Below are 26,120 nucleotides of genomic sequence, written 5' to 3'. Positions count from 1 at the left end.
TAGAAACACATACACACACATTCATGCAAGCACAGCTTTCACACATGTCTTCAGTCTCAGACAACTAAAACCACACTGCGAGCAGCAGCAGCAGTGCATGATGGGAGTGGCGACTGGATAGTATGGTGGGGGTGGCAGACAGTGAAGTGCTGCAGTTTAGACAGAGGCCAGGAGAGAAGGGGGGAAGGGGGAGGGGGTACGTAGCGGAAAGGAGAGAAATAAAAACAAATTAAAAGATGGGGTGTGGCGGAGAAATGATGGCTGTGTAGTGCTGGAATGGGAACAGGGAGGGTGCTGGATGGGTGAGGACAGTGGCTAGTGAAAGTTGAGGCCAGGAGCGTTACGGGATTGTAGGATGTGTTGCAGGGAAAGTTCCTACCTGCGCAATTAAGAAAAGCTGGTGTTGGTGGGAAGGATCTATACGACACAGGCTGTGAAGCAGTCACTGAGATGAGGGATATCATGTTTGGCAGTGTGTTTAGGAACAGGGTGATCCACTTTTTTTGTCGGTGGCCATTCATGTGGGCAGACAGCTAGTTGGTTGTGATGCCTACATAGATTGCAGCACAGTGGTTGCAGATTAGCTTGTAAATCACGTGACTGGTTTCACAGGTGGCACTGCCTTTGATGGGATAGGTGATGTTAGTGACTGGACTGGAGTAGGTGATGGTAGGAGGATGTATGGGACAGGTATATTACAGGGGTATGAGCCATGAGGTGGTGGATTCGGAGCAGGGGTTGTGTGAGGATGGACAAGTATATTACGTAGGTTCAGTGGACAGCGAAATACCACCATAGGAGGGGTGAGAAGGATAGTGGCTAGGACATTTTTCATTTCAGGGCACGACAAGAGGTAATCGAAACCCTGGCAGAGATTGTAATTCAGTTGCTCCAGTCCCAGATGTTACTGAGTTACAAGGGCAACGTTCCTCCGTTGCTGGACTGTACCTGTGGGAGGTGGTAGGGACTAGCCAGATTCCAGTCCCACGTACCACGTACTGTTTCTGCGTTGTTGCTTGTCTCATGAAATCTCCCCCTAATGGCCTTACCATTAAATTACGCATCTCTGGCTGCCAACCTCTTTCCACAATGACCTCCACCTGTTCAGACTCTGCCAATCCTTAGCCCACACCAACATAGTCCTGCAAAACTATATTAACCAAGTTCAATTCTCTTTGCAGTATCTTCTCCCTATCCACAAAATTCTCCTGCTATGTAATCCCAAATTCCTGAAACCCATAACACACAATGAAACGCTTGCCTTGCAAGAACTTGAGCAACATGCACAACCACCTCAGAAAGCTCTCCATCTTGCTCACTTCCTATTCCCGCGATTTTGTCATATGATGACATGGCTGGAGACTGTGGCTGTTGGTTGGTTGGTTGGTTGGTTGGGGAAGGAGACCAGACAGCGAGGTCATCGGTCTCATCGGATTAGGGAAGGAAGTCGGCCATGCCCTTTCAGAGGAACCATCCTGGCATTTGCCTGGAGTGATTTAGGGAAATCATGGAAAACCTAAATCAGGATGGCCGGACGCAGGATTGAACCGTCGTCCTCCCGAATGCGAGTCCAGTGTCTAACCACTACACCAGACCGTGGCTGTTATTTGAAGACAAATGTTGATAGTGTTGAGACAGTAACCAGCCACAAATTTATTTTAAGTTCCTTTATTCAAAGGGTGAAAATTAATTTTTGGAAATTTTTCAGGATTGGGGTGTTAGCCAGCTCAGTTTGTTCATTAAGGATATAGTCTGGAATGCTGTGTGTGTGTGTGTGTGTGTGTGTGTGTGTGTGTGTGTGTCTTTCTATTTCTTTCAATATATTCGTAGTGGCTCCCTTTTCTGTCAGGTGTAAAAATTTTAAGTTGTTCTCAATGTTTCTCACTGAATGGTTTTCTCCAGCAATATGGGCTGCAAACGCAGATTTATTCAAGTTGTCAAGCCTTAAAGCATCAATGTGTTCTTTCTAACTTCATAACTTCTTCTTGTCTGGAACTTCCTGGCAGATTAAAACTGTGTGCCTGACCGAGACATGAACTCAGGACCTTTGTCTTTGGCGGGCAAGTGCTCTACCATCTGAGCTACCCAAGCACGACTCATGACCCATCGTCACAGCTTTACTTCTGCCAGTACCTCGTCTCTACATTCCCAACTTTAAAGAAGCTCTCCTCCAAACCTTGCAGAACTAGCACTCCTGAAAGAATGGATACTGTGGAGACATGGCTTAGCCATAGCCTGAGGGATGTTTCCAGAATGAAATTTTCACTCTGCAGTGGAGTGTGCGCTGATATGAAACTTCCTGGCAGATTAAAACTGTGTGCTGGATCAAGTCTCAAACTCGAGACCTTTGCCTTTCGCGGGGCAAGTGCTTGTCCGTCCAATGTAGAATTTTGGTCATGTATCACATTTGAGCTTATTCCCGATTTACTGTAGGGACTCTTGGAGGTGTTTACATCATGGATTACTTATAGTTCTAATTTATTATTTGTGGAGAAACTGATTGTAATATTTTTGTTTTTAAATAAGTTTACTATTTGGCATGATAGTGAGCCTATGTAAGGGCGAGCAGCATATTTAGGTTTGGCTTCTGTGGCACACTGATTTGGCTTGGAGTGCATGTTGTGTAGATGGTGCTGTTTAGTGCGACTGTGTTTTTTTTGTGGAGTTTTTCTATTATTGTGGGTTTATATCCATTATTATGAGCAACTGTTTTAATTATACTGATTTCATTTTGTTGGTCTGTATCACTTGTTGGGATTGTTTTAATTCCATGTACCATGGCTCTGAAACATGCCATTTTTTGTTGGCGAGGGTGGCACGATAAGTTGTCAATACTAACATCTGTGGTGATAGGTTTTCCGTAAATACTAAATTGATGTCATTACAAATCTTCAGGTCAAGTAAGTTAATGCTTTTATTCGTTTCATGTTCAATTGTGAATTTAATATTTTTGCGCATTTTGCTTAGCTTTGCTTCTAATATATCAATTTCATTTTCTGTACCATCTAAAAGCAAGATTGTATCATCAACATATCTTCAATAGTAGATAATTTTGTTTGAGATGTGCTGGTTGTTTGAGAAAATTTTTGCTCTATATGGTTAATGTAAATATCAGCCAATAGCCCAGCTAAGCTACTTCCCATTGTCAAACCATCATGTTCTTCGTACAGCTTGTTGTTGAAGCTAAAGTAATTATGCTCTAGAATAAGTGTAGGTATTTCTATGAGTTCATAGATCTGTGCAATACTAATTTTCTTATATTTAAGCTGATTGTTTCTTATAATGTTAATAGTCTCTTTGACAGGGATGTTAGTGTATAGGTTGACTATGTTGACTAGTGATGCTAATTTAGCTGTTGGTGGTATGTGGATGTCTTTAATTAAGCTTATGAGTTCATGTGTGTTATGTATGGTGTAGTAATTTTCAAATGTATAGTATTTGGTAATGAGGTGATGAAGTATGGAGGGCTGTTTCTTGAGTTAACAATCAGGCAAATAGGACAATTTTCTTTATGAATCTTTGGCTGTGCATGCAGTTTTGATGCTGAGGGATTCATTGTTATACAGTTACGTACTTCATATTTGTTCAGTAACAAGTTACAGTTTTGTAGTAGCTTACGGAGTTTAGTTTGGAATTTTATTGTAGGATCTGACTTTATTTTACTAATATTGTCGCTATGGGAAAATTGTAAGGTTTTCTTTATGTATTCTCTTTCATGCATTACGATTTAAGAATTTCCTTTGTCGGCTAAAAACAGAGATAAAAATGCAATATAAGAAAAAAGAAAACTTAAACATGTCATGTACAACTTGAATCTGCAGGTAGGACACAGCCTCTCACCCTTACAATTCTCACACACCCTACAGCACGTAGATGATACAGTAGATAAAGAACAAAATATTGTCTTATCCAAACTTGAAAAATATTAACAGGAAACTATCTGAAAGTAAAGCACTCATAGTAAAGGCCGACAAGGGAAATTCTTTAATCGTAATGCATGAAAGATAATACATAAAGAAAACCTTACAATTTTTCCATAGTGGCAATATTGCTGAAATAAAGTCAGATCCTACAATAAAATTACAAACTAAACTCCGTAAGCTACTACAAAACTGTAACTTTTTGCTGAACAAATATGAAGCACATAACTGTATAACAATGAGTCCCTCAGCACCAAAACTCCATGCACAGCCAAATAGAAATACACACACACACACACGCACACACACACACACACACACACACACACACACACACACACACACACACTATATCATTAATGAACAAACTGAGCTGGTTAACACCGCTTTCCTGAAAAATTTCAAAAAATTATTTTTCTCACTGGGATGCATGTTAGAAGTCTGTTCTGTGACTAAGCTGAAGTGCTCAGTGACACAATTTTACTTGTGCAATGATAGAAATGTGGTGGAAATGCATTCAGTGACAAATCTGAAGCACTCAGTTATGCAAGTTTACGTGTGCACTGATGTGAATGCGGCAAAAACTAAAAATGTTGTCTACTGGATAAAAACTATGAAAACAAGTACTCCAAAACGACACTTCACATGAGTCACATCCCAATGCAAATCTGTAACTCTACCATCTTTGTGATGTGCTTTTAATTATGTATCATTTATATTTTAGGATAACTAATCAGTAAAAAACACAGCACATGTCGTAATGAAAGCATGAAAGCCATCTGACAATGAATCGTATGATTGGAAACTGGTAACCGTACCCTTTAAATAAAGGAACTTAAATACATTTGTGCTTGGTTGCTGTCTCAACGCCATCAACATTTGTCCTATTCCCACCTCGGAGTACCACTGTTCACCACCTCAACAACATACTCCAAACCTCCCCCACATCCGCTCATAGCTGACAAATCCTGTCTTGCAGACATACTACACTGACCCCACCCTCCAAAATTCCCTCCCGCCACCACCACACAGAACCCGGAACCTAAACAGACCTGCAACACAGTCATGAACCTTTCCTCAAAAAGCCTTAACCCACAGAAATATCAGTCCTTTCCAAAGGCCTCACCTTTTGCCCCACTCCCAAATTCAGTCATGCAGGACTTGTTAAAGACCTTCTCTCCTTCTCCCGGTCTCTTCAGTGGAAACATTTTTTTGCCATCAACCCGACCAATCAGACTCAACCAAAGACCAAAACTGAACCTTGCCCAACTCAGTTCACTCCTCTATCCAACCATGATCAACCCCCACTGCCCCCAAACCACCCCATGTTAACATTCCGGAATTTCTTAATCTCGAACCTTGCCTCACCATCGTTCTCCAAATCCCTCAACATGGTAACTAGCCTCACATCTGCAAAAGAACCCGTCCTTATAATCCTACCTGCAAACAAAGGCTCCACCACCATTGTTTTGAACAGCAAGGATTACCTGGCAGAAGGACTCCATCAGCTGTCAGGTACTTCCACCTACAAACCTTGCCACAGTGACCCCATTCAAGTAATCCAGCAAGATCTCCAGTCACTACTCAAATCCTTATGCCCACATCCCAGAACCTCTCCCCAGAGTACATCTCCCTACTTACCCCTTGCACTCCCCTCACTCCCACCTCCTACATGCTTCCTAAAGTTCATACACCCAACCACCCACTGTGACCCATTGTGGGTGGTTACTGTGCCCCCACTGAGAGAATCTCTGCTCTTGTAGACCAACACCTTCAACGTATTACCCAGAACCTATCCTCCTATATAAAAGGTACCAACCATTTCCTCCACCAACACTCCACAGTTCCTGTCCCTTTACGACACAGAGCCCTGCTCGTCACTATTGACGCCACCACCCCGTATACTAACATACCTAATGCCAATGGCCTTACTGCTATTGAACACTAGCTTTCCAGATGCCCTATGAACTCCAAACCAACAACCTCCTTCCTAGTCACCATGACCAACTACACCGTCACCTACAATTACTTCTCCTTTGAAGGCATTACCTACAAGCAAATCTGGGTAAGGCTTTGGGCACCTGCATGGCACCATCCTATGCCAACCGATTCATGGGCCATCAAGAGGGATCCTTCCTAAAAACTTAGGATCCTATACCCCTCACCTTGTTCAGATTCACTGATGACATCTTTGCTACCTAGATTGAGGGTGAGGACACCCTATCCACATTCCTCCAGAACGTCAACAACTTCTCCCCAATTTGCTTCAACTGGTCCTATTCAACCCAAGAAGCCATCTTCCAAGATATTGACCTCCACCTCAGAGATGGCTACATCAGTACCTCCGTCCATATCAAACCTACTAACCACCAGAAATACCTCCACTTCGAGAGCTGCCACCCAATCCATACCAAGAAGTCCCTTCTGTACAGCCTAGCCACCAGTGGTTGTTGCATTTGTGGTTACGGGCAGTCCCTCTCAAAATATACTGAGGGTCTCACTGAAGCCTTCACTGACCATAATTATCCTCTCAACCTTGTACAAAAACAAATCTCCCATGCCTTATATTTCCAGTCTCCCATCACCTCACAAAGTCACACAGTCCGGCAACACAGGAGCATTCTCCTCGTAGCTCAGTACCATCCAGGACTGGAGCAACTGAATTACATTCTCGCCACGGTTTCGATTACCTCTCGTAGTGTCCTGAAATGAGAAATGTCCTGCCCACTATCCTTCACAACCCTCCTACAGTGGTATTCCACCATCCACTGAACCTACACAATATACTCATCCATCCTTACACAACTCCTGCTCCCATTCCTTTACCTCATGGCTCATACCCCTGTAATAGACCTGTCCCATACATCCTCCTATCACCACCTACTCCAGTCCAGTCACTATATCACCACCTATACCACCAAAGCAGGGCTACCTGTGAAATCAGCTAAGCTGCAACCACTGTGCTGCATTCTGTGTAGGCATGACAACCAACAAGCTGTCTGCCCGCATGAATGGCCACAGACAATCTTCACAGCCTGTGTTGTACAGATCCTTCCCACCAACACCAACTTTTCTGAATTGCGCAGGTAGGAACTTTCCCTGCAATACATCCTACATTCCTGTAATGCTCCAGGCCTCAACTTTCGTTAGTCACTGTTCTCACCCATCCAGCCACCTCCCTGTTCCCATTCCAGCACTACACAGTCGTCATTTCATCGCCACACCTTCTCTTTTAATTTCATTTTATTTATCTCCTTTCCGCTTCTTACCCCCACCCCACCTTCTCTCCTGCCCTCCATCTAAACTGCAGCACTTCACTGTCTGCCACCCCCACCGTACTATACCTCCCCCTCCCTGCTCCAGCCTCCACCTTAGCCCCACCCAGTCGCCTCTCCCACGGCTGCTGCTTGCAGTGTGGTTTCAGTTGTCTGAGACTGAAGATGTGTGTGCAAGTTGCTTTTGCATGAGGGTGTATGCGTGTGTGTGTGTGTGTGTGTGTGTGTGTGTGTGTGTGTGTGCGTGTGCGTGGGTATGCGTGTGTGTGTATGTGTGCCTATTGCTGACAAAGGCTGTAATGGTGGAAAGCTATAATTGTGTGAATCACAACTCAGCATCTCCACTATACGGTGAGTAGCAACTTTCCTTCTCAAGTATTTTAAAATTAGTGATTTACAAAACTGAATGAAATCAAATTACAACAAAGGTTAAAATCAAAGAATTCCCTGAAATTGTATGAAATTCCTGAAATTCTCTGAGAATTCCCTGATTTACCCACGTATAAGGCAATTGCCTGGGAATTCCAGGTTTTCCGGATAGGTAGTGGGTGAAAAGAAAGGAAAGTGGAGGTGGTCAAGGAGTGGATAGAGAAGGGAAGAGGGGTGGCGAGACTGAGAGATATCATTGTAAAATAATCCATGGACCTAATATTAACTATGTGTGGTTTTTGTGCTTTTAGTTGTATTAGTTGTTATTGTACATTTACCTAAGATAATATGACTAGTATGTAGGAACAAATTTCTACTCCCTTGTAACACATATTTATTTGAAATATGTCACTGATATAAACTGTATTTAAAAATGGATGTGAGTTATGACTAGTTAGCAATCCTAAATAAATGTTGAAATAAATGTTTGACTTGCTACAGTAATTAAAAAAGCCTATGGTAGATAAAACGATTTTTAGCTTCCTTGTGTGTCTCAAATAACTACAATGACAACAGAGTTAGTTTCCACTGTTTAAATGTTTTTGTGGATTACAGGTCCAACAAGTTTAATGTTAGTAATATTTTCTTACTTCATTACTGCATTCAGTAGGTACGGCAGAATCAGATATATGGGGTTGGACATCAACACAGTCATCAGGGCATGACTGGTCAGCTTCTGCCAAATCACGATTGCAGTCCTCTGGTGCCACAGTTTCACCATGGCCCTGTAAATATTAATACTATGATTGTTACGTGTGATATGTGAGACAGATAGACACAACAAATGAATATCATTACAATGAAACAAGGGAAACTCCAGTTGGAGTGTCAACAATGCAAGGAAAAAAATAGACTGCTACTTACTATAAAGATAACATGTTAAATTGCAAACAGGCACAATTAAAAGACACTTACACATTAGCTTTCAGCCACAGCCTTCATCAGAACAAGAGAGACATACACCTTTCATTTACACAGTTAAGCACACCTCTCACACACACGACTGCCAACTCTGGCAGCTTGAGCCAGAATGCAACTGTGACATTGAATGAAAGGAGCAATCTGAAGGGGGCAGGACAGGGGAAGGGAGAGCATTGTATGAGAGGGGGAGAAAGGAGAACCATCTGACAGAGTGTGCAGGCTATAGACTCCCAAGACACACAGCATCGTGATGCTATGGAGCTGGGAGGTGTGGGAAAATTGGAGCAAAAAAGGAGAGCAGCAGAGAAAGATGGGCAGGTGAGGTGTTAGAGGCAGCACACAAAGAGAGCGGGAGATGAAAATAGGCAGGAGGTGATGGACAGAGGGGTTCAGAACTGCTGGGTGGAGGGTGTGGGTGCAATATGTTACCATAGATTGAGATTGGGATAATTCTGGAGGCCGAGAATGTGTTGTAAGGATAATGCCCATCTGTGCAGTTCAGGAAAGCTGGTGGTGGAGGGAAGGATCCAGATGGCTCGAATAGTGAAACAGCTATCTGGATCCTTCCCTCCACCACCAGCTTTCCTGACCTGCACAGATGGGAGCTATCCTTACAACACATTTTCTGCTAACAAATTATCCCAGCCTCAACTTACAGTAACATACCTGCTCCCACACCCTCCACCCAGCAGTTTCCACCCCCTCTGTCCACCACCTCCAGCCTGTTCTCGTCTCCTATCCTTTTTGTATACTGTCCTCTGCCAACACACCTACCCAACTTTCCCTGCTCCTCTCCTTTTTCGCTCTGTTTTTCTCCATCTCCCTGCCTCACAGCCTCCCAACGCTGTGCCTGCTGGCAATCTAGCCCCTGCACAATCTTCCAGCAGTGCTCTCTGCCCTCCTTCCACCACCCTCTCCCGATTGCTGCTTTTGTTCTACATGACAGTTACTTTCTGGTCCAAACTGTTGGAGCTGGTGGTCATATGCGCATGAGATGTGCTATCTTGTATGAATGAATAATGTACGTTTCTCTTTCTTTTTCTGGTGAAAGCTGTGGCTGAAAACTAATGTGTAAGTGTCTTAACTGTGCCTGTCTGCAACTTAATGTGTCATCTTTACAGTAAGCAGCAATCTATCTTTTCCTTACATTTTTACCATTGCAATGAAATGTACTGCTATTTTACAGTTCACGAAGACTTAATACAAGTATTATAGTTACGGGCAACAAAATATTGTTGAGTCAGCAATACTGAATTTCATGCCTTCATTTGATGGAATACGTAATACTAAAAAGGTTTCTACACTTGATAAATAGAAACAGTCAATAATAAAAATGACACTTAATGTGAAGGTTTCATTCTCCTGTGGGGAAAGCAGTTGCCTCACAATGACATTACAATAAACAGAAATTCTGTAGAATGAAAATTATGTGATTAATACTGAAAAACTTCTCTACCCATCACTGATAAACAAGTTACACCCTGATTACAATTCCTTCCTTTGCAAATATCTGTCTCTTTCCCCTCTCCCTCGTTATCTCTGCCAGCGTCAGTATAGTACTGACTGTACTAATGTGGAATACACAGAACAATTCACTAAGTCAGCAATCACAATAAAACATTTAACAGATTTCTAGGTTTAAAATTTTTTTCTTGGCCCTGTATGGAAATAATCGCATTCATTTAATGACGTCTTCTTCTGTAATGGAGGGATGCCACTGTAAACCATGTATCATACTTAGGAACAGGGGAAAAAAGAAGCTTGATTTTAATAATGCTCACTATCTATAGAAGTAAATTTGCCACACTGATAACACTATTAAAAATAATCCTGAACTTAAAAGGAGACTGAAAGATAAGTACCCTGTGAATGTAAGTCACCACACCTACCACTACAAGCAATGGGCGGTGACGGATGGACCACCATCTAAAGGACTGGCACCACCTAGGACTTGCACAACTTATGGCCATCACAGATTTAAAAAGCGTGCACAAAAAGCTGTATGATCCTGTGACTACAACAGCCGATGCAAATTTCATGGTAAGAGCCACAGGCAGGAAGTCCTGCAAAATGCCTCTTTTGTATCCCGAATACTACAAGAAACTGATGGATATCATATAAGAAAAGGAGATGATGCTTTGTATGTTTGGCAGCCAGGACAACACATCCTTAATGACAATTTTCAGAAGACCTTGAAACTTCCAGTTCTGAAACTAGTGAGCTCAAGAAGAACATCTAGGTGATGGACTTCAGTGCATGCAATGTCATGTAAATGAGATCCCGAATGGTGAGGGAGGTGACATTGCTATGTACTTGTTGCTGACACCAATGACACAAAGAGAATATTGTTTCAGGTCACCCAGATTACCGCCATATCTGTGACAACTGAGTAACTAAGTAGTAAACACAGTCTCCTACATAGCTCCAGTGCCAAGCCCTCATCAAGTAGGCAAGCACTGCCACATACCTTAGAAGTGGGCGAAGTGAGTTTTACCTATGTATGTACTCTGCAGGAGGAAGTACATGGTGAGCTTGCAGCATATGAGGTATAAAAGTATGTTGAAGTTAAAAAGAAGGGGCAAATGCTAACACAGATTGGTGGCGGCAGTGCAGCAAAAGCCTGAACAGGCCTGAACTATGCTGTGCTGGTGAAGTCAACCAGCACAGCCTGCTATCAGGCTACTTTAGATGCTGCCAGAAGCAGCCAGGAAACTGAGTGGCACACGGGAAGTTATTATCACAGCCTTCTAAAATTTACAGCTTTTGAAACACACATTGACAGCTTTCACACAGTGTTGATGCTATCAATAAACCACAAGGTTCTCCTAGCAAGAGCAAAATAATGCTCCTGTTGGTGACTGTTGCAGCCTAGCACTGCCCATCTGAACCTTCTCATATCAGTTACCAAGCTCATGAAAATGCCACAGCAAACTGTCACTGCAATAATGTCAGATATCTTCACTGCCACTGGGAAAACCATTGAAGCCCAAAATGGCTGAGTGATATTGTGGAATCATATTCTGCGTGTGGAATAACAGTGGTATTTGCATAAAAGTCAGAGAATTCTAGCAATTCCTCTTTGAGGCAGAAGTCACAGAGAAGCATCTCACACTAGACATAAATGTCAGCACAACAAACTATATTTGCCACTGCAATGTATCAGCAGTTAACACTTCTGGTAGTGAGACCACTTTGGTCGCTGCCTGCAGGTCCTATCATGGACTGTTGCAGCTGGTAGATTTTAAATAACTTTGTACATAACATTGTAAAATCATTGTCAGAGATGACTTTAACGTTACAAGGTGCCTGCACTGCTCTCCTGATTGGCATGACGCTGTTGTCATGGGACTGTAAACCCATTACCTCTGAAGAGGAAAGGAAAGATGTCCTACACACATACACCGCACAACAATGTTGAAGGATTACTTTTTCAAAAACCCCTAATTGTCTCCCATTGCAATGTATAAGTTTCAAATTTGGCTCAAAGGTGCCTACATCTTCCCTCTGCAATGGTGCAAAAGTGTGGGGCCCTGTGACGCCACCCTTTGACTTGGCGAAGCTTCAAACAGTGAAGTGTCATCACATGCAAAAAAAGGCCATAGCTCAATAGCTCATGTGAACAGTAAAGTGGGTTGATGATGTCACATTGGCATCAAATTTCACCACAATTCTCCCTAACACCATTGTGAATGTATCGCAGGATGAGAAGGTTGTCACAGATCCTCTTATACACACTTCACCCCTCCTTCTGACATCTCTGTGATGATCAGAACTGTGACTCCTAGTGTTGAAATCATGCAGTTTTCTCACAGGTGGCTGAGGAAAACATCTGAGACACATTGTCACAAAGAACTGACATGAAAAGACCTCAAAGGGTGGCATGAAGGACATCAATAAAACCATCCATTCCCTTGGAGTGTCAATTCCCACACATCTCGTGGCAGAAAATAGCAGTTCACATTGTGATGAGCAACAGGAAGATGTCCTTGGCAACCGTTGACATTACTGACACCATCAGACATTTCAGTCTTACTCTAAGGTGATTGTGGGGCTACATCTCCACTGAACAAGATTGCACTGGAGTGCAGTAGGGCCACAATTTTTGCTCTTGTTTACAGGACAGAACCACCAGGGAATGTTCAAAACCATTCAATGAAATCTGAATGTGATACAAAACCTCAAAGGGTACTTATGCTTTTTCAACTCTTAATGTTTTCTGCCCTTCTGTGTGCTGATCATGTGAGAAAAGGGTGCTGTAAGACCCCCATATTTGGCAACACCCTCAGTGCTATCCACCAAACATTACTGAGTGCATTACAAATGTACCCTCATGTGCTAGAAAAGCCACCAGGCTGATTTGGTGCTGAAATTTCTGAAAGTACATTTGTAATATGCTCATGGGTGGCATTGATGGTGTTTCTGGACTGGAGAGGGGGGGGGGGGGGGGGGGGAGAGCGGGGGTGTAGAGAGTCCCTTATCTGTTGTACATTTGTAATATGCTCATGGGTGGCATTGATGGTGTTTCTGGACTGGAGGGGGGGGGGGGGGGGGGGGAGAGCGGGGGTGTTAGAGAGTCACTTATCTGTTTTATTCATGCACACTTTACTGCTTCTACTCATAACATAGCGGAGATGCTGAGTTGCAGGTCTCAATGTGTCTTCCCACCAATTTCAGTTGGTTTTTGTCTTTCACTATCAGCCTATTCCCTCAGATTTCATCTTGTTTTCTCCTTGCTTCAGCTGCGATTTTTTCAGACATAATTCTACGTTATTTATGTATTTTTACAGATGGATCCTTGCTCCTTCCATCTGCGTCAATGCAGAGTAGTTCTCTTATCCAGAGCCAGAAGCCAGTCCCACACACTGTTCCTTTGTTGTTGCTTGGCTCACGGAATCCCCCAAATGGCCTTACCATCAGATTACCCATCTCCGCCTGCCGTCTTTCTTCCACAATGACCTCCATCTGTTCAGATTTGCCAATTCTTAACTCTCACCAACACAGTGCTGCAAAACCAAATCAATCAGATGCAAACCTCCCTGCAATACCTTCTCTTCATCTGTAAAATTCTCCTGCTATGCAATCCTAAAAATGGATCTAGTAACACACATTGAAACTCTTGCCCTCCAGGAATTAAAGTAACATACACAATGCCACCTCAAAACACTCTCCACCCTGTTCACTTCCTACTCTCACCTTGGGCTACCACTATCCACCACCTCTACAAGAAACTCCAACCTTTTTAAAGACCTTATCTCCTTCTACCAGTCCCTACAGCGGAAACACTTTCTCACCACCAACTTTACCAATCAGACTCAACCAAAGACTAGTGTTGTATCCTGCCTGACTCAGTTCACTCCTCCGTCCAAACATCATACATACCACTGCCCCCAAATCACCATGTCAACTTTCCAGAATTTCTTAACCTCAAACCTTCCCTCACCATCCCCCCCCCCCCCCCCCCCCCCCCCCTAACATGCATATTAATCTTACATCTGCAGAAAGAACCACACTCCACCACCTAGAAACTGATCCCAACCTTATAATCTCATAGACTAACACCTTCAGCCTATTACCTGTAACTACACTCCTACATAAAAAATACCAATATTTCCTCCAACGACTCTCCACTGTTCCTGTGCCTTTACCATATGGTGCCCTGCTTGTTACTATTGCTGCCACCTCCCTTTACACTAACATCCCTAATGCCTGTGACCTTAATGCTATTGAACACCACCTTCCCCAACACCTGATGGTTCCCAAATCAACAATTTCCTTCCTAGTTAGCATGACCAATTATATCCTCACTCACATTAACTTCTCCTTTGAAGGCATTACTTACAAACAAATCTGGGGTACAGAAATGGGCACCTACACGGCGGCATGATATGCCAAACTATTCATGGATCATTTAGAAGAATCCTTCCTAAACACCCAGAAACCCAGACCCCTTTCCTGGTTCAGATTCACTTATGACATCTTTGTGATCTGGATTGAGAGTGAGGACACCCATTCCACATTCCTCCAGAACCTGAACACCTTCTCCCCCTTTTGCTTCACTTGGTCCTACTCATCCAACAAGCCACCTTCCTTGATGTTGACCTCCACCTCATAGATAGCTACCTTAGTACCTTTGTCCATACCTAATCTGCCAATCATCAGCAATATCTCCCCTTCAACAAAGCCTGGCCACCCTTGGCTGTCACATCTGTAGTGACAAGCAGTCACTCTCAAAATACACCAAGGGTCTCACTGAAGCCTTCACAGACTGTAATTATCTTCCCAACCTAGTATAAAAACATAACTCCCATGCCTTATCTTTCCAGTCACCCACCACCATCCAAAGTCCCACCATACAACCAAAGAGGAGCATTCCCCTCACGATTCTGTACCACCTAACACTGGAGCAATTAAATTACATTCTCCACCACAGTTTCGATTACTTCCTGTTGTGCCCTGAAATAAGAAATGTCCTACCCACTATCTTTCCTACCACTCCCACAGAGGTATTCCGTTGTCCACTGGGCCTATGTAATATTCCCATCCATCCCTGCACAACCCCTGCTCCCAACCCCTTGCCTAATGACTCATATCCCTGTAATAGACCTAGATGCAAGACCTGTCCTATACATCTTCCCACCACAACATACTCCAGTCCGGTCACAAATACCACCTATCCTATGAAAGGCAGGGTTACCTGTGAAATCAGTCATGTGATATACAAGCTAAGTTCCAACCACTGTAGTGCATTCAACGTGGGCATAACAACAAACAAACTGGCTGTCTGCACGAATGGGCACCGACAAACTCTGGCCCAGAAACAGTTGACCATCCTGTTGCTGAGCATGCTGCCCAACACAACGTTCTTCATTGAAATGACTACTACACAGCCAGTGCCATCTGGATCCTTCCCATCAACACCAGCTTTTCTGCAGTCCACAGGTGGGAACTCTCACTACAATACATCCTATGTTCCTGTAACCCTCCTGGCCTCAACCTGCAACAGTCATTGTCCTTACCCACCTAGATCCTTCCCTATTCCCATGCCAACACTACACAGTCCTCTATTCCACCAACACCCCCTCAGTCTTTTTACTTCTCTACTTTTTCTGCTAGCCCCCCTCCCCCCCAAATCCTCCATCTTACCTCCAAAAATGCAGCTGGCTGCCCTACCCTCTATCCACCTCATCCCTGTATGCTCCCACAAGCAGCACTTTACCGTTCCCCACCCTTATCCTGATATATCTTCCCCTTCCCCTCCGCACCTCTGGCTGCTCCTTACACCCACCACTCAGCTGCCTCTCCCATCATGTGCTGCTGCTCGCAGTCTGGCTTCAGCTGCCAGAGACTGTGATGGCTTCAGCTGCCAGAGACTGTGGTCATATGTGCGTGAGTTGCATATCTCTCTCTCTCTGTCTGTGTGTGTGTGTGTGTGTGTGTGTGGGGGGGGGGGGGGCACTTTCTGCGTTTTGTCTACTTTTGACTTCCATTGTTTAGCTCTGGGATACATTTAGGTGAATAGCTGGTGACTTCTACAGCAAATGTAGAATATTACAAGAGCTGACATATCTGCAACTCTTGCCACAGGGTACAACATTACAATAGCACTAAATGGCCACACCTGATAGCAAGCTATGATCATTCTTATAACAAGCTAATATTAGACTGTTTTTGTTAAAGATCAAAATCAAAGCAGACCATTAAGGGAAAAGGGCTGGTATGCTTTATCAGGAATGTCTGAAACAATGTCAAAAGTACACAATACAATAACTTCTACAAAGACAGTTCCCGTGCATTGCTATTAGGCAATATAGGAACAAAATCAGTTTGATCTCCATGCCTTCAACCTATAAATGATGCGTTACATGTGTATGTTGAAATACTATTTAAATTTAACTATACCATGTTCTTGTGAAATGTACTGTTGATTTGTGGATGAACGTGGAAACAAACAGAAAGAACTAGGTGAAACCTGGTGTCAGAAAACAATGTTTTTCTTTCACGAAGTAGTAATGGGACTATCAGATGAATTGCTGTCAGCAGTATCCCATGATATCATTCCAGACCACAGTTTCTACTTCCAAGTATTTCCATTTATGAAGCAAAAATCATCAACAACCAACAGGTACACTTGAAAATTGTTCAAAATTCAAAGTGTAACTTTATTACTATTATTATTAATTTGAGTTGTTGATAACAGAGACTATCATTTGAGAAGTGCTGGAAACTGCAGCCACAGATTTTGGCCAGTCTGGTGTGTAAAGGTATTGTATTTAAACATTGTTTGGCACATACCTGATTGATTGCTGAAGAAAAACTCTCTGCATTATTTTCAGTGCTGGCAGGTTCAGTTGCTTCCTGGGGAAATTAAATCAGACAAAAGGATAATAATGATGTTACAGTGAGTCAATAATTATATCTGATTATTATACATTCAAAACATGTATAAAATTAACTATTAAATATGTTTAAAGCAGGTGTAAATATTCCTTGGAAATATCAACAAGTCTACATCAAATGAAAAATTGAAGGTTAAGTGTTCTTTCTTTCCGGGCTGTGAAAAATGGTACATGTTACATCAGTTCAGTATGACCAAGAAGAGATAAAAACATAGCTACGGGTGCATGCATACATCCAGCTTCGTGTTAGTACGAATCAATAACATATTTATCTGGTGCATTTTATTTATTATTATTTATTATTATATTACTATTTTAATACAAGAATGTATGCTTCTCGTGCAATTCATATTAAGAAAATTCAATGGTTCACAGAGTTTGGTATCAAGCTGTCTGTCAGGGCCAGTTTAAGGACGTGCAGTACACACAGCACTGATTAAAAGTACAGAGTCTGTGTTCAGCAAAATGTACTCATTTATAAAACTTATTATTTTATATCTGTATAAAGTGTGAAGCTAATGTCAAATATAACTTATTTCATTAACTTAAACACTAACAAATGTTATACATGCACATTTTTGAACAATTATCTGACCAACATATTAAACCAAGACTTTAATATTATACATCACAGTTGACTTTTTTTAGCTCCATTCACACAGCATGGAAACACCACTCTTTAGGGAAGTAAATAGATGTCATCCCATGTTTTGTGTCACTTCATAATAAGAACAATGTTAACCAACATTAGTGACTCAGCAATAACATGTCAATACTGTCAGAATGTGGATGCCAATGCTGTCTTGATTCAACACTGGTTGTTCAGCCTTAAGGGTATTTCTAAAAACAAAAAATGTACATACATGCAAGAGAATATACCAAATTCTGTATCTCTGAAAGTCTGTATCACATACTGAACAAGTCTCCACATTATTACACTGTTTAGGAAAAAAATCATTTGCTGCTTTAGTATCCAAATCTCAATGGATACTCTGCAAATACACTTAAGTGCCTGGCAAAGGGTGCACTGAACCACCTTCGCAATAATTCTCTATTATTCCACTCTCAAACGGAGCACGGAAAAAATAAACACCTATATCTTTCTGAGCACTGATCTTCAAATTCTGTACGTATAAAAGGGCAGAGCACTCTGAGGTCCCCACAACAGGTACAAATGGGTTATCAGGTGGGAAATGGGAATGCAAGAGGAACAGCACAAATAAAATATTGTGACTAAGCAAAATCATTAACAATAAAAAAAATTCCATAATGAAATTTTCACTCTGCAGTGGAGTGTGCACTGATATGAAACTTCCTGGCAGATTAAAACTGTGTGCCAGACCAAGAATCGAACTTGGGACCTATGCCTTTCATGGGTGAGTGCTCCACCATCTGAGCTATCCAAGCACGATTCATGACCTGTTCTCACAGCTTTACTTCCACCAGTACCTCGTTTCCTACTTTTCAAACTTCACAGAAGTTCTCCTGCAACCTCGCAGAACTCGCACTCCTGGAAGAAAGGATATTGCGTAGACATGGATTAACCACAGCCTGGGGGATGTTTCTAGAATGAAATTTTCACTCTGCAGCAGTGTGTGCACTGATATGAAAATTCCTGGCAGATTAAAACTGTGTGCTGGATCAAGACTGTGGCTAAGCCATGTCTCTGGAATAGCCTTTCTTCCAGGAGTGCTAGTCCTGCAACGTTTCCAGGAGAGCTTCTGTGAAGTTCAGAAGGTATGAGATGAGGTACTGGCAGAAGTAAAGCTGTGAGGACGGGTTGTGAGTTGGGCTTGGGTAGCTCACATGGTAGAGCACTTGGCCACGAAAGGCAAAGGTCCCGAGTTAGAGTCTCAGTTCAGCACACAGTTTTAATCTACCAGGAAGTTTCAGTAAAAAAAATTCATTTACTGCATTGCATATACGCATACACTAGAGGAGACTGACCTTCATTGTAATGGAAAGCCAATCACTTGCCACAAGGAGATGCCTAGCCCATGTGCTTCCACAGCAGATGAACATGCAAGAATGGAATTGCACAACAAGAAAACATGGCCAGTTACCTATGTGTCATACTTAATAGGTTCCCAATGTACACCAATGTGTCAAAAATGGAAGATCAGAGTGATGCTACCTGCTGCTAAACTCAATGACAAGATTCCCACACGACCTTCGAGATATCCTGTAAATGACACTGCTGTGTCCAATTCTGAAGCATGTGGCAGCAATAGTCAAGGCAAATGAAACTGATCACATACTGATTTAAACATCCTGGCAGTTTGAAACTGTGTGCCAGACCAGGCTTTGAATCCAAAATGTTGCCTTTTGCAAGCAATATTCTCACTGATTGTGCTGTCCAGGTATAACTCATGACACACCTCCAAAAGTTTCATTTCTGACAGCACAATGGAGTGGCTCGGGCTCATGCATGAGTACAAATCCTGCCTGCAAACACAAAGTTCTGGTTTCAGGTCCCAGACCAATATACAGTTTTGATCAGTTAGGAAGTATTTGCTGCAGACTCAAAGATAAATTCTGGGCACATATTGATTATTTATAGAGAGGACAAAATTGAGCTCTTAGACCTGGTCTGCACAGTTAATTAGGATACCTTACTACAGGGATAGGTTTAGGTGACTGGCTGGCAATTTCCATGAGAAATGTCCAGTATGACACATGTGATACATTAGTAACCTGTGTATGATGCCTCTGGGAAGCCACATACATGCTGGGGGGGTTCCATTTTGAAGGTTTCCAATTGACTGAAGATTTATTGTTGCAAGGTGGAGTACATGAAACGATTACATTTGCAGATGAGTAGTACAAGTGGTTCTCAGGCACCAGGTATTAACCCATGCTGAAACACCCACATCAGTATATGGTGTAGCTGTCACACGTGGCAATGCAGGCATTGACTATGACATCTAGGTGATCATAGAGATGTGAATACTGTCCTGAGATACATTATGCCACACCTTCTAAGCCCATTCGTGTAGTTGAGTTGCATGTGTCACTTCTCATCCCATCATATCCCACACGCGGTCAGTTGGAGACAAGCCTGAAGATCATGCTGGTCAGTAAAGTTGCTGCACATCTTGCAGAGCATGTTGAGTTTCACAGGTGGTGTGTGGGTGAGGACTATCCTGCTGGAATAACACATCACCTTCCTGTTGAAATGATGGCAAAGGAACACTTCTAACGACCAAGAGCTGGTTAGTGTCTGCTCCAGAAACACCATACGTGAATGAGGGCTGTAGTTTATCACACCCCAAAGTATAAGGCCAGGGGTGGTGCCAGTGTGTCTTGGATCAATGCACTCTAAGAGGCAGCACTCATCAGGTCTGTCTCATATGAGCCAATGATAACAACTTGCATGCAGGCAGAATCTGCTTTCATCACTGAGGATCATGGCATGTTATTCCATTTTCCTAGTGATCCTTTGACAGCACCGGTCGAACCATGCATGTCAATGTGGTGATGTGAGTGGAAGATGGGCAGGAGGTGGGTGTGCCCATAGTCCCAATGCTAATAACTGGTTTGCAACAGTTCATGTTGACATGTCTGGGTTCACAAGTCCTCTTATTTGTGCTGCGGTATCTGTATGATCTGCCACTGTTGCCCTTATAGCATGGCAATCCTGCTGGGTATCTGTGCTGCGTGGACATCCAGAACCTCATCTATGGAGGTGAGAATGTTCTCATGATCATTGATACCAGCATTGTTAAACAAATGACACCACACATCCAATTTGTGTGGCAATTCTCCAGAAGGAGCATCCTGCCACTCGGAAGAGCACAATTTGACATCTTCCACACCTGCTCACTTGGCTGTAGGAAGCACGAATGTATCTCCATGGCAGGGCTAACTGCTTGCTTCACGCATCTGCACCACCATGAGCCTTCTGGCTTTGAGCATACCCTATTGAAGGGTAGACACACATACCACACTGGTAGCTATGCCACTATGCTATCTGTTGGCAGCTGTCTTTGAAACCACTGTCGGAACATCTACTGACCCAAACTGAATATGCCGTAATCAGATCAAAGTCAACATTGTCTTTCCAGATCCACTCCACTAATTCCCCCTCCCCTGGCAGTGTAAAATAGCACTCTAATATTAGATTGTTATTTTGTTACAGAGGAAAACCAGAAAACACTATCTAGAGAAAACTGCTAACTAAACTTCTTCAAGAATGTTTGAAAGAACAAGGAGCGCATCAGGCTTAGCCCTCTCAGAAGAATAGGAGACAAGAATTCTAGCAAAGGGATATCTGAAATCTTTCTCTTGTAGCGAAATCAATTTGAGTCTGCATGCTTTCAATATATAAATGACATCATACATGAAGAATGATCAACTATATTAAGTATTTGTGAAATGTTACACTGAATTGTTGAATAAGCTGGGAACGAACAGGTGAAACCTGATGTCAAGAAACTGCCTGCTCCTCTCACTGAGCAACAATGAAACGGGCCAACAGATTATTAACAACAGTAGTCTGTGCTAGCAGCTCCTATAACACCTTGGAAAAATTTTTAATTAATTTCCAAACTGCCACACAATATGTTGATCAGAAGGTATAAGCTACGAGGTCTCCTCCCATTGTTGAACAAAATTTAAGTGGTTAAAATGTCTTCTAATGTACAAGTTACACTCATATTGCTGTATCACCATGATTAAGAAATCATGCACAAACCTAGATTATCATCAGATATAATGTGACAGAAGCAAAAACAAACATATTGCAGCAGTAATTAGTCCAGGATTCATATCTGCAAGCAGTTTAGCCACATGTATTATTTCCATTTATGAAGGATAAAACACTAACAACCTACAGGTTTGGCCGAGAATTGCTCTGAATCCAAAGTGTCACACTTTATTTAATTAATATGATGTGCCATTCAGTGCCTCCTCCATAAAAATCTAGCCTAATATTAGTATCAATATTATGAAAATGGAAGTTGCTACTCACCATATAGCGGAGCTGCTGAGTTACAAACAAGCTTTCAGCCAGCACAATCTTTGTCAAAAATAGATGACAGTTTGATGAAGGTCATACTGGCCGAAAGCTTATTTCTGACAGCCTTTTCATTGTGACTATCTGTGACTCAGCATCTCCATTATATGGTGAGTAGTAACTTTCCTTTTCATAATATTGTCACATTCCATCCTAGATTTTCCATTGATTGACTTCTATTATTAGTATTGTTATTTCATCCCGTATTTTCTGTTGTTTGATACTTTTTTATTAGTTTGATTTGTATGTATTAAATGTCTATTATTTAAGATGTGAAGGATGCAGTGTATGAAGTTTTTGATCTTTCTGGTGTGAGGAAGTACTATATTTACACTTTTTGGCACACACCTGGTTGTTTGCTGTGGTAAAATTCTCTGCTATATTGTCAGTGGTCACAGGATCAGCTGGTTCCTTGCGAAAACAAATAACAAAATGAAAATACAATGATAACGATACTGCAGTGAGCAAACAATTAAATCAAATTATTGTAAATTCAATAATAGTATGAAGGACAACTATTAATCCACATGTTTAAAACTAGTGAAAACATTCCTTGGAAATATAAACAACTCTGCATCAAATAAAAATGGAAAGTTTTCTTATTTCAGTGCTTTGTAAACTGATACATCTTACAATAATTCAGCAAAAGCAAGAATAGATGAAAACAAAGCTGTGAATGCAAGCATCTACCCAAGAGTATTTTATTACAACAGTGCAAGGTCCACATACAAATCATAATATGAAAGTACAGTGGTTCATTCTCTTCAGTCTGAAATTGTCTCCATGGCCAATACTTTCTGGAGACCTTCTGCACATTACAGACAAGGTGATCTGGTCAAGACAGATACCTGTAAATAGATAGAAAAGTTTAACCCTTTCAGACCATTTGGCTACAATTTTCTACATTAACTTTTGCTGTGCCTTAGCTATAACAGAAGTATTTTTTCCAATGGAAAGCTGAGGTACACATTCATGAATGATCAACCTTTTCATCATGTGCAATTGCTGCCAAATGTAGGGCATCCCTATGAAAGTATCAGCAAGTCGATATAGCAGTGCGCAGCTCGTTCTGACATTACGCAACAGTCCATGACCACCAGAATACACAGATATGGTTAGTTCACTATATTCCACTTTATAATTGAATATTGCTATTGTCATTTTGCAGGGTAATTACTGAATGATCATTTCACTATTTATTACAATAGAGAATATTCTGTAATAAGTTATTGTACATCATAATAAGAAGCTACGTCACTAAAATATGTTTTCAAAATAGGTGCATATTTTTGTATAAATCTAAAATCATTAAAAAATCACCTACAAGCATTACCACATAAATAAAAATTTTCTTTCCACCAGAAAAAAATCGGGTCTGAAAGGGGTAAGGAAGAGTGCACAGTTAATGAAGTGGCAAATCACTTTTACATTAGTCACAGCTGATATAATTCATGATTGAATGAGTTCCCAAATGAGTATGTACAGCTGGTACTGGAACAAGTTAAGGCAAAATGTAAAAATTTGCATATTGGTATGAATTTATTGAACAGCACTTTGTGGATGATGGAATATTCTTAAGTAGAATCACTGTTAGTGGAAAAATGTTGCTTCTCAGGTTTGCTGTCAGATCACATTGTGTAAATTTTACAATATTTAATCGACACAATGCTTCAACATCATCAAGTTGCTACTGGTTTGCACAATGCGGGTATCTCATCTGTTTCCAGATGGATGGTGGCAGCAATCCCACAGATCCCTATCGGGAAGCAAGGGGTGGTCTTCTATATACACATACTGGGTAACCAGTGCTTCTGCTGGGTGGCACAACTTCCAGGAAACAAACCAAAGCTGGTAGCAAGGTGGGTCCTCCACTATGGTGCAGCAGGGGTGTCCTCAGAAATTCTTGGTTTTCTTAATATCTGGCACCAAGCACTGGATTTCTAACTGTACTTAAATGGAATCATGAGTCTCCTCTTTTTCTTGGACAGCTCTGTCTCAGAAATTTTCCCACTTCTTAATTTTGTTTCTGCGTTTTGTTCTGTCTTCAATTTCTTGCTTATCTATGCCTGTTTGTTCTACGCCTTTATAAAATTTCCTAACCCAGTTTGGTTTGCTTTTCAGTATTTGAATATGCTGCAAAACTTCCTTTAGTCAGTTTGCTACAACTTTTTCTTTGGATGTGCCTACATGGCATTAATCTTCTTTTCCTAATTTTGTCTGTTTTATTAATTTTCTTTTATTGATCCCAAAATAGTGTTTCTGATTGCACATGTGTATTCAGGCCAAATTAGTCTAGTAATGATGAATTTTTGTGTTTCTAAAGAATGATATTTATTGTAAACATCTTTTGTTAAATGAAATGATAAGCGCTTCTTCTGCAACCTTGCCCTGGTGGCTTCTTTCACCCCTCCACTGTGCTGGATGACTAGTCCTAGATACTCAAATGTGTCTCCTCTCCTGTTATTTCCATACTTTGTGTTTGATTTTGATAGTGTAATCTTGTTGTTTCTCATTACTTCCATTATTTTGAATGAGATTTCTAGTCCCACTTTTCCTGCTGTTCAATGTGTTTCTATCCATCTTTGTGCCTGCCAGAACTGCTAAAACATATGCATATGCTTAGCAATAAGTTTTGAGATTATCCCTTTTCATGCCAAATTGTATTACATTCTTTTATGTTAGATTCTTCCAATTTCTTCCTCCATTCTCTGGTCACTTTTTTAAGTATGTATTTACATGAAATTGTTGCTAGCCACTGAGTAGTCTAATTCCTGCCTTTATGTCAAATAGGCTTGAAATTTCTCCCATGATTTTTAGGTGGATTTTGCATTTGTTAATGTTTCTTTAAAATGTTACTGTGTTTTCTTATTTATTGCAAATTCTTCCAGGGTTTTGAATAAAATTAGCCTGTGTACAGAGACATACCGCTTTTTAAAATGTACAAATCCACACAATAACTTACCTATTTCAAACCTTTCTTTAAATATTAGCTTCAGATAACTGATTTATTCTGCCCATGACCAATCCCTTTTCTAATTCTGCCTGATATTCTCCTGATTCTGCATCCAGCTCTTCTTCAATTCTTCGGGAAAGAGCTGCAGAAAAGATTTTGTACACTACATGGACTAAGGATGTACCCGCTGCCCCCTGCTCACCCTTCCTAATGTCATTGAGATCAGTTTCATCATGTTTTTTTGTGTAGTGGGTGGATTAGTGATTACTGCTACTTTCCTTCTTCTTGCCTTTTTCCATCAGTTTAAATAATGCCAATTGTGTCTCTCTTCCACAACCTTTTAGAATTTCTGCTGTTACAATTACTATCATTTCCTGGTCCTTTAATTCTGAGTCCCTTTTGATAAGGTTATCATCTGTAGAAACACATACAGCTTTCTTTATCACACAATCCCTTAAGTATGAAACTGAAGGCATAATCTTTGTCTTCTCGTACATCACTCCCTGCAGAAAGGCAATCTCATCTACTGTACATTTATCTGGTTGGTCTAAGTGAATATGATAAAGCTCTTCATCACTCTGGTCTTGCACTGTGCAGAATGTCTAGTCACTATAAGACAATCAACAATGACATTGGCTCTCATATACGCATCATGTCTTATGACAGTACAATCTTTGATGGGCCCAACAAGTTCCTCAGTTTTGCAATTGGACAAAATATACATTTAATGTTATGCTACTGGTGGATTCTCCCAATTTTTGAGAAAATAACACCAATATATGATGCGAAACCCTTGATAGTGGGTGCTTCCAGTTCTTCATTTTGCTGCTCAAGCTGGTTGCACCTGGTGGAATATGTGACAAATTTGTTCTTTAGAATAGCTGCTCTGTCGGAAAATTGTTTTCAGATCTTGGATACGGAAGCTCACCTAACAGACTATCAGTATCAGAGACGACGTGCTCTGTCAAGGAAAGTCTGCAATATATTACAACATTGTGTAGTGTGTTGCTAAATTGTTTCCTCTAAATAAAATAAAAAAAAATAATAATAATAATAATAATAATAATAAAAACATCATGGGAGAGTGAGGCCTCCCTATGTAACCTCATCTACTTGTTCAGAGATTTGTATACAAGGAGTGTCAGTAGTGATGTAAGATGCTTAATTACAAAGTCCATGCGGATTTTTGATAGTGTCTTATTAGCACAAGCC

At 41.4% G+C, this 26,120-nt stretch overlaps 1 protein-coding gene across 11 annotated transcripts in view; it reads right to left on the bottom strand.

The window, feature by feature from the left end:
- The window catches only part of LOC126356163 (pericentriolar material 1 protein-like), a 382,055-nt gene that overhangs the window by 98,707 nt on the left and 257,228 nt on the right, over nucleotides 1–26,120 (bottom strand). For 10 of the 11 annotated variants that reach the window (XM_050006912.1, XM_050006916.1, XM_050006913.1 and 7 more), the window contains exons 33-35: nucleotides 22,304–22,366; nucleotides 16,838–16,900; nucleotides 8,215–8,349 (exon numbers count right to left, since the gene is read on the bottom strand). The exons of the other annotated variant lie outside the window; for it this stretch is intronic. In XM_050006912.1, the coding sequence (XP_049862869.1) occupies nucleotides 8,215–8,349; nucleotides 16,838–16,900; nucleotides 22,304–22,366 (261 nt within the window). The remainder of the gene's footprint in view (nucleotides 1–8,214; nucleotides 8,350–16,837; nucleotides 16,901–22,303; nucleotides 22,367–26,120) is intronic. 11 annotated transcript variants of the gene reach the window in all.

This window comes from Schistocerca gregaria, chromosome 3, assembly GCF_023897955.1.
Source record: "Schistocerca gregaria isolate iqSchGreg1 chromosome 3, iqSchGreg1.2, whole genome shotgun sequence".
In the NCBI taxonomy this organism is placed as follows: domain Eukaryota; kingdom Metazoa; phylum Arthropoda; class Insecta; order Orthoptera; family Acrididae; genus Schistocerca; species Schistocerca gregaria.
This window is presented reverse-complemented; position numbering and strand designations above follow the sequence as displayed.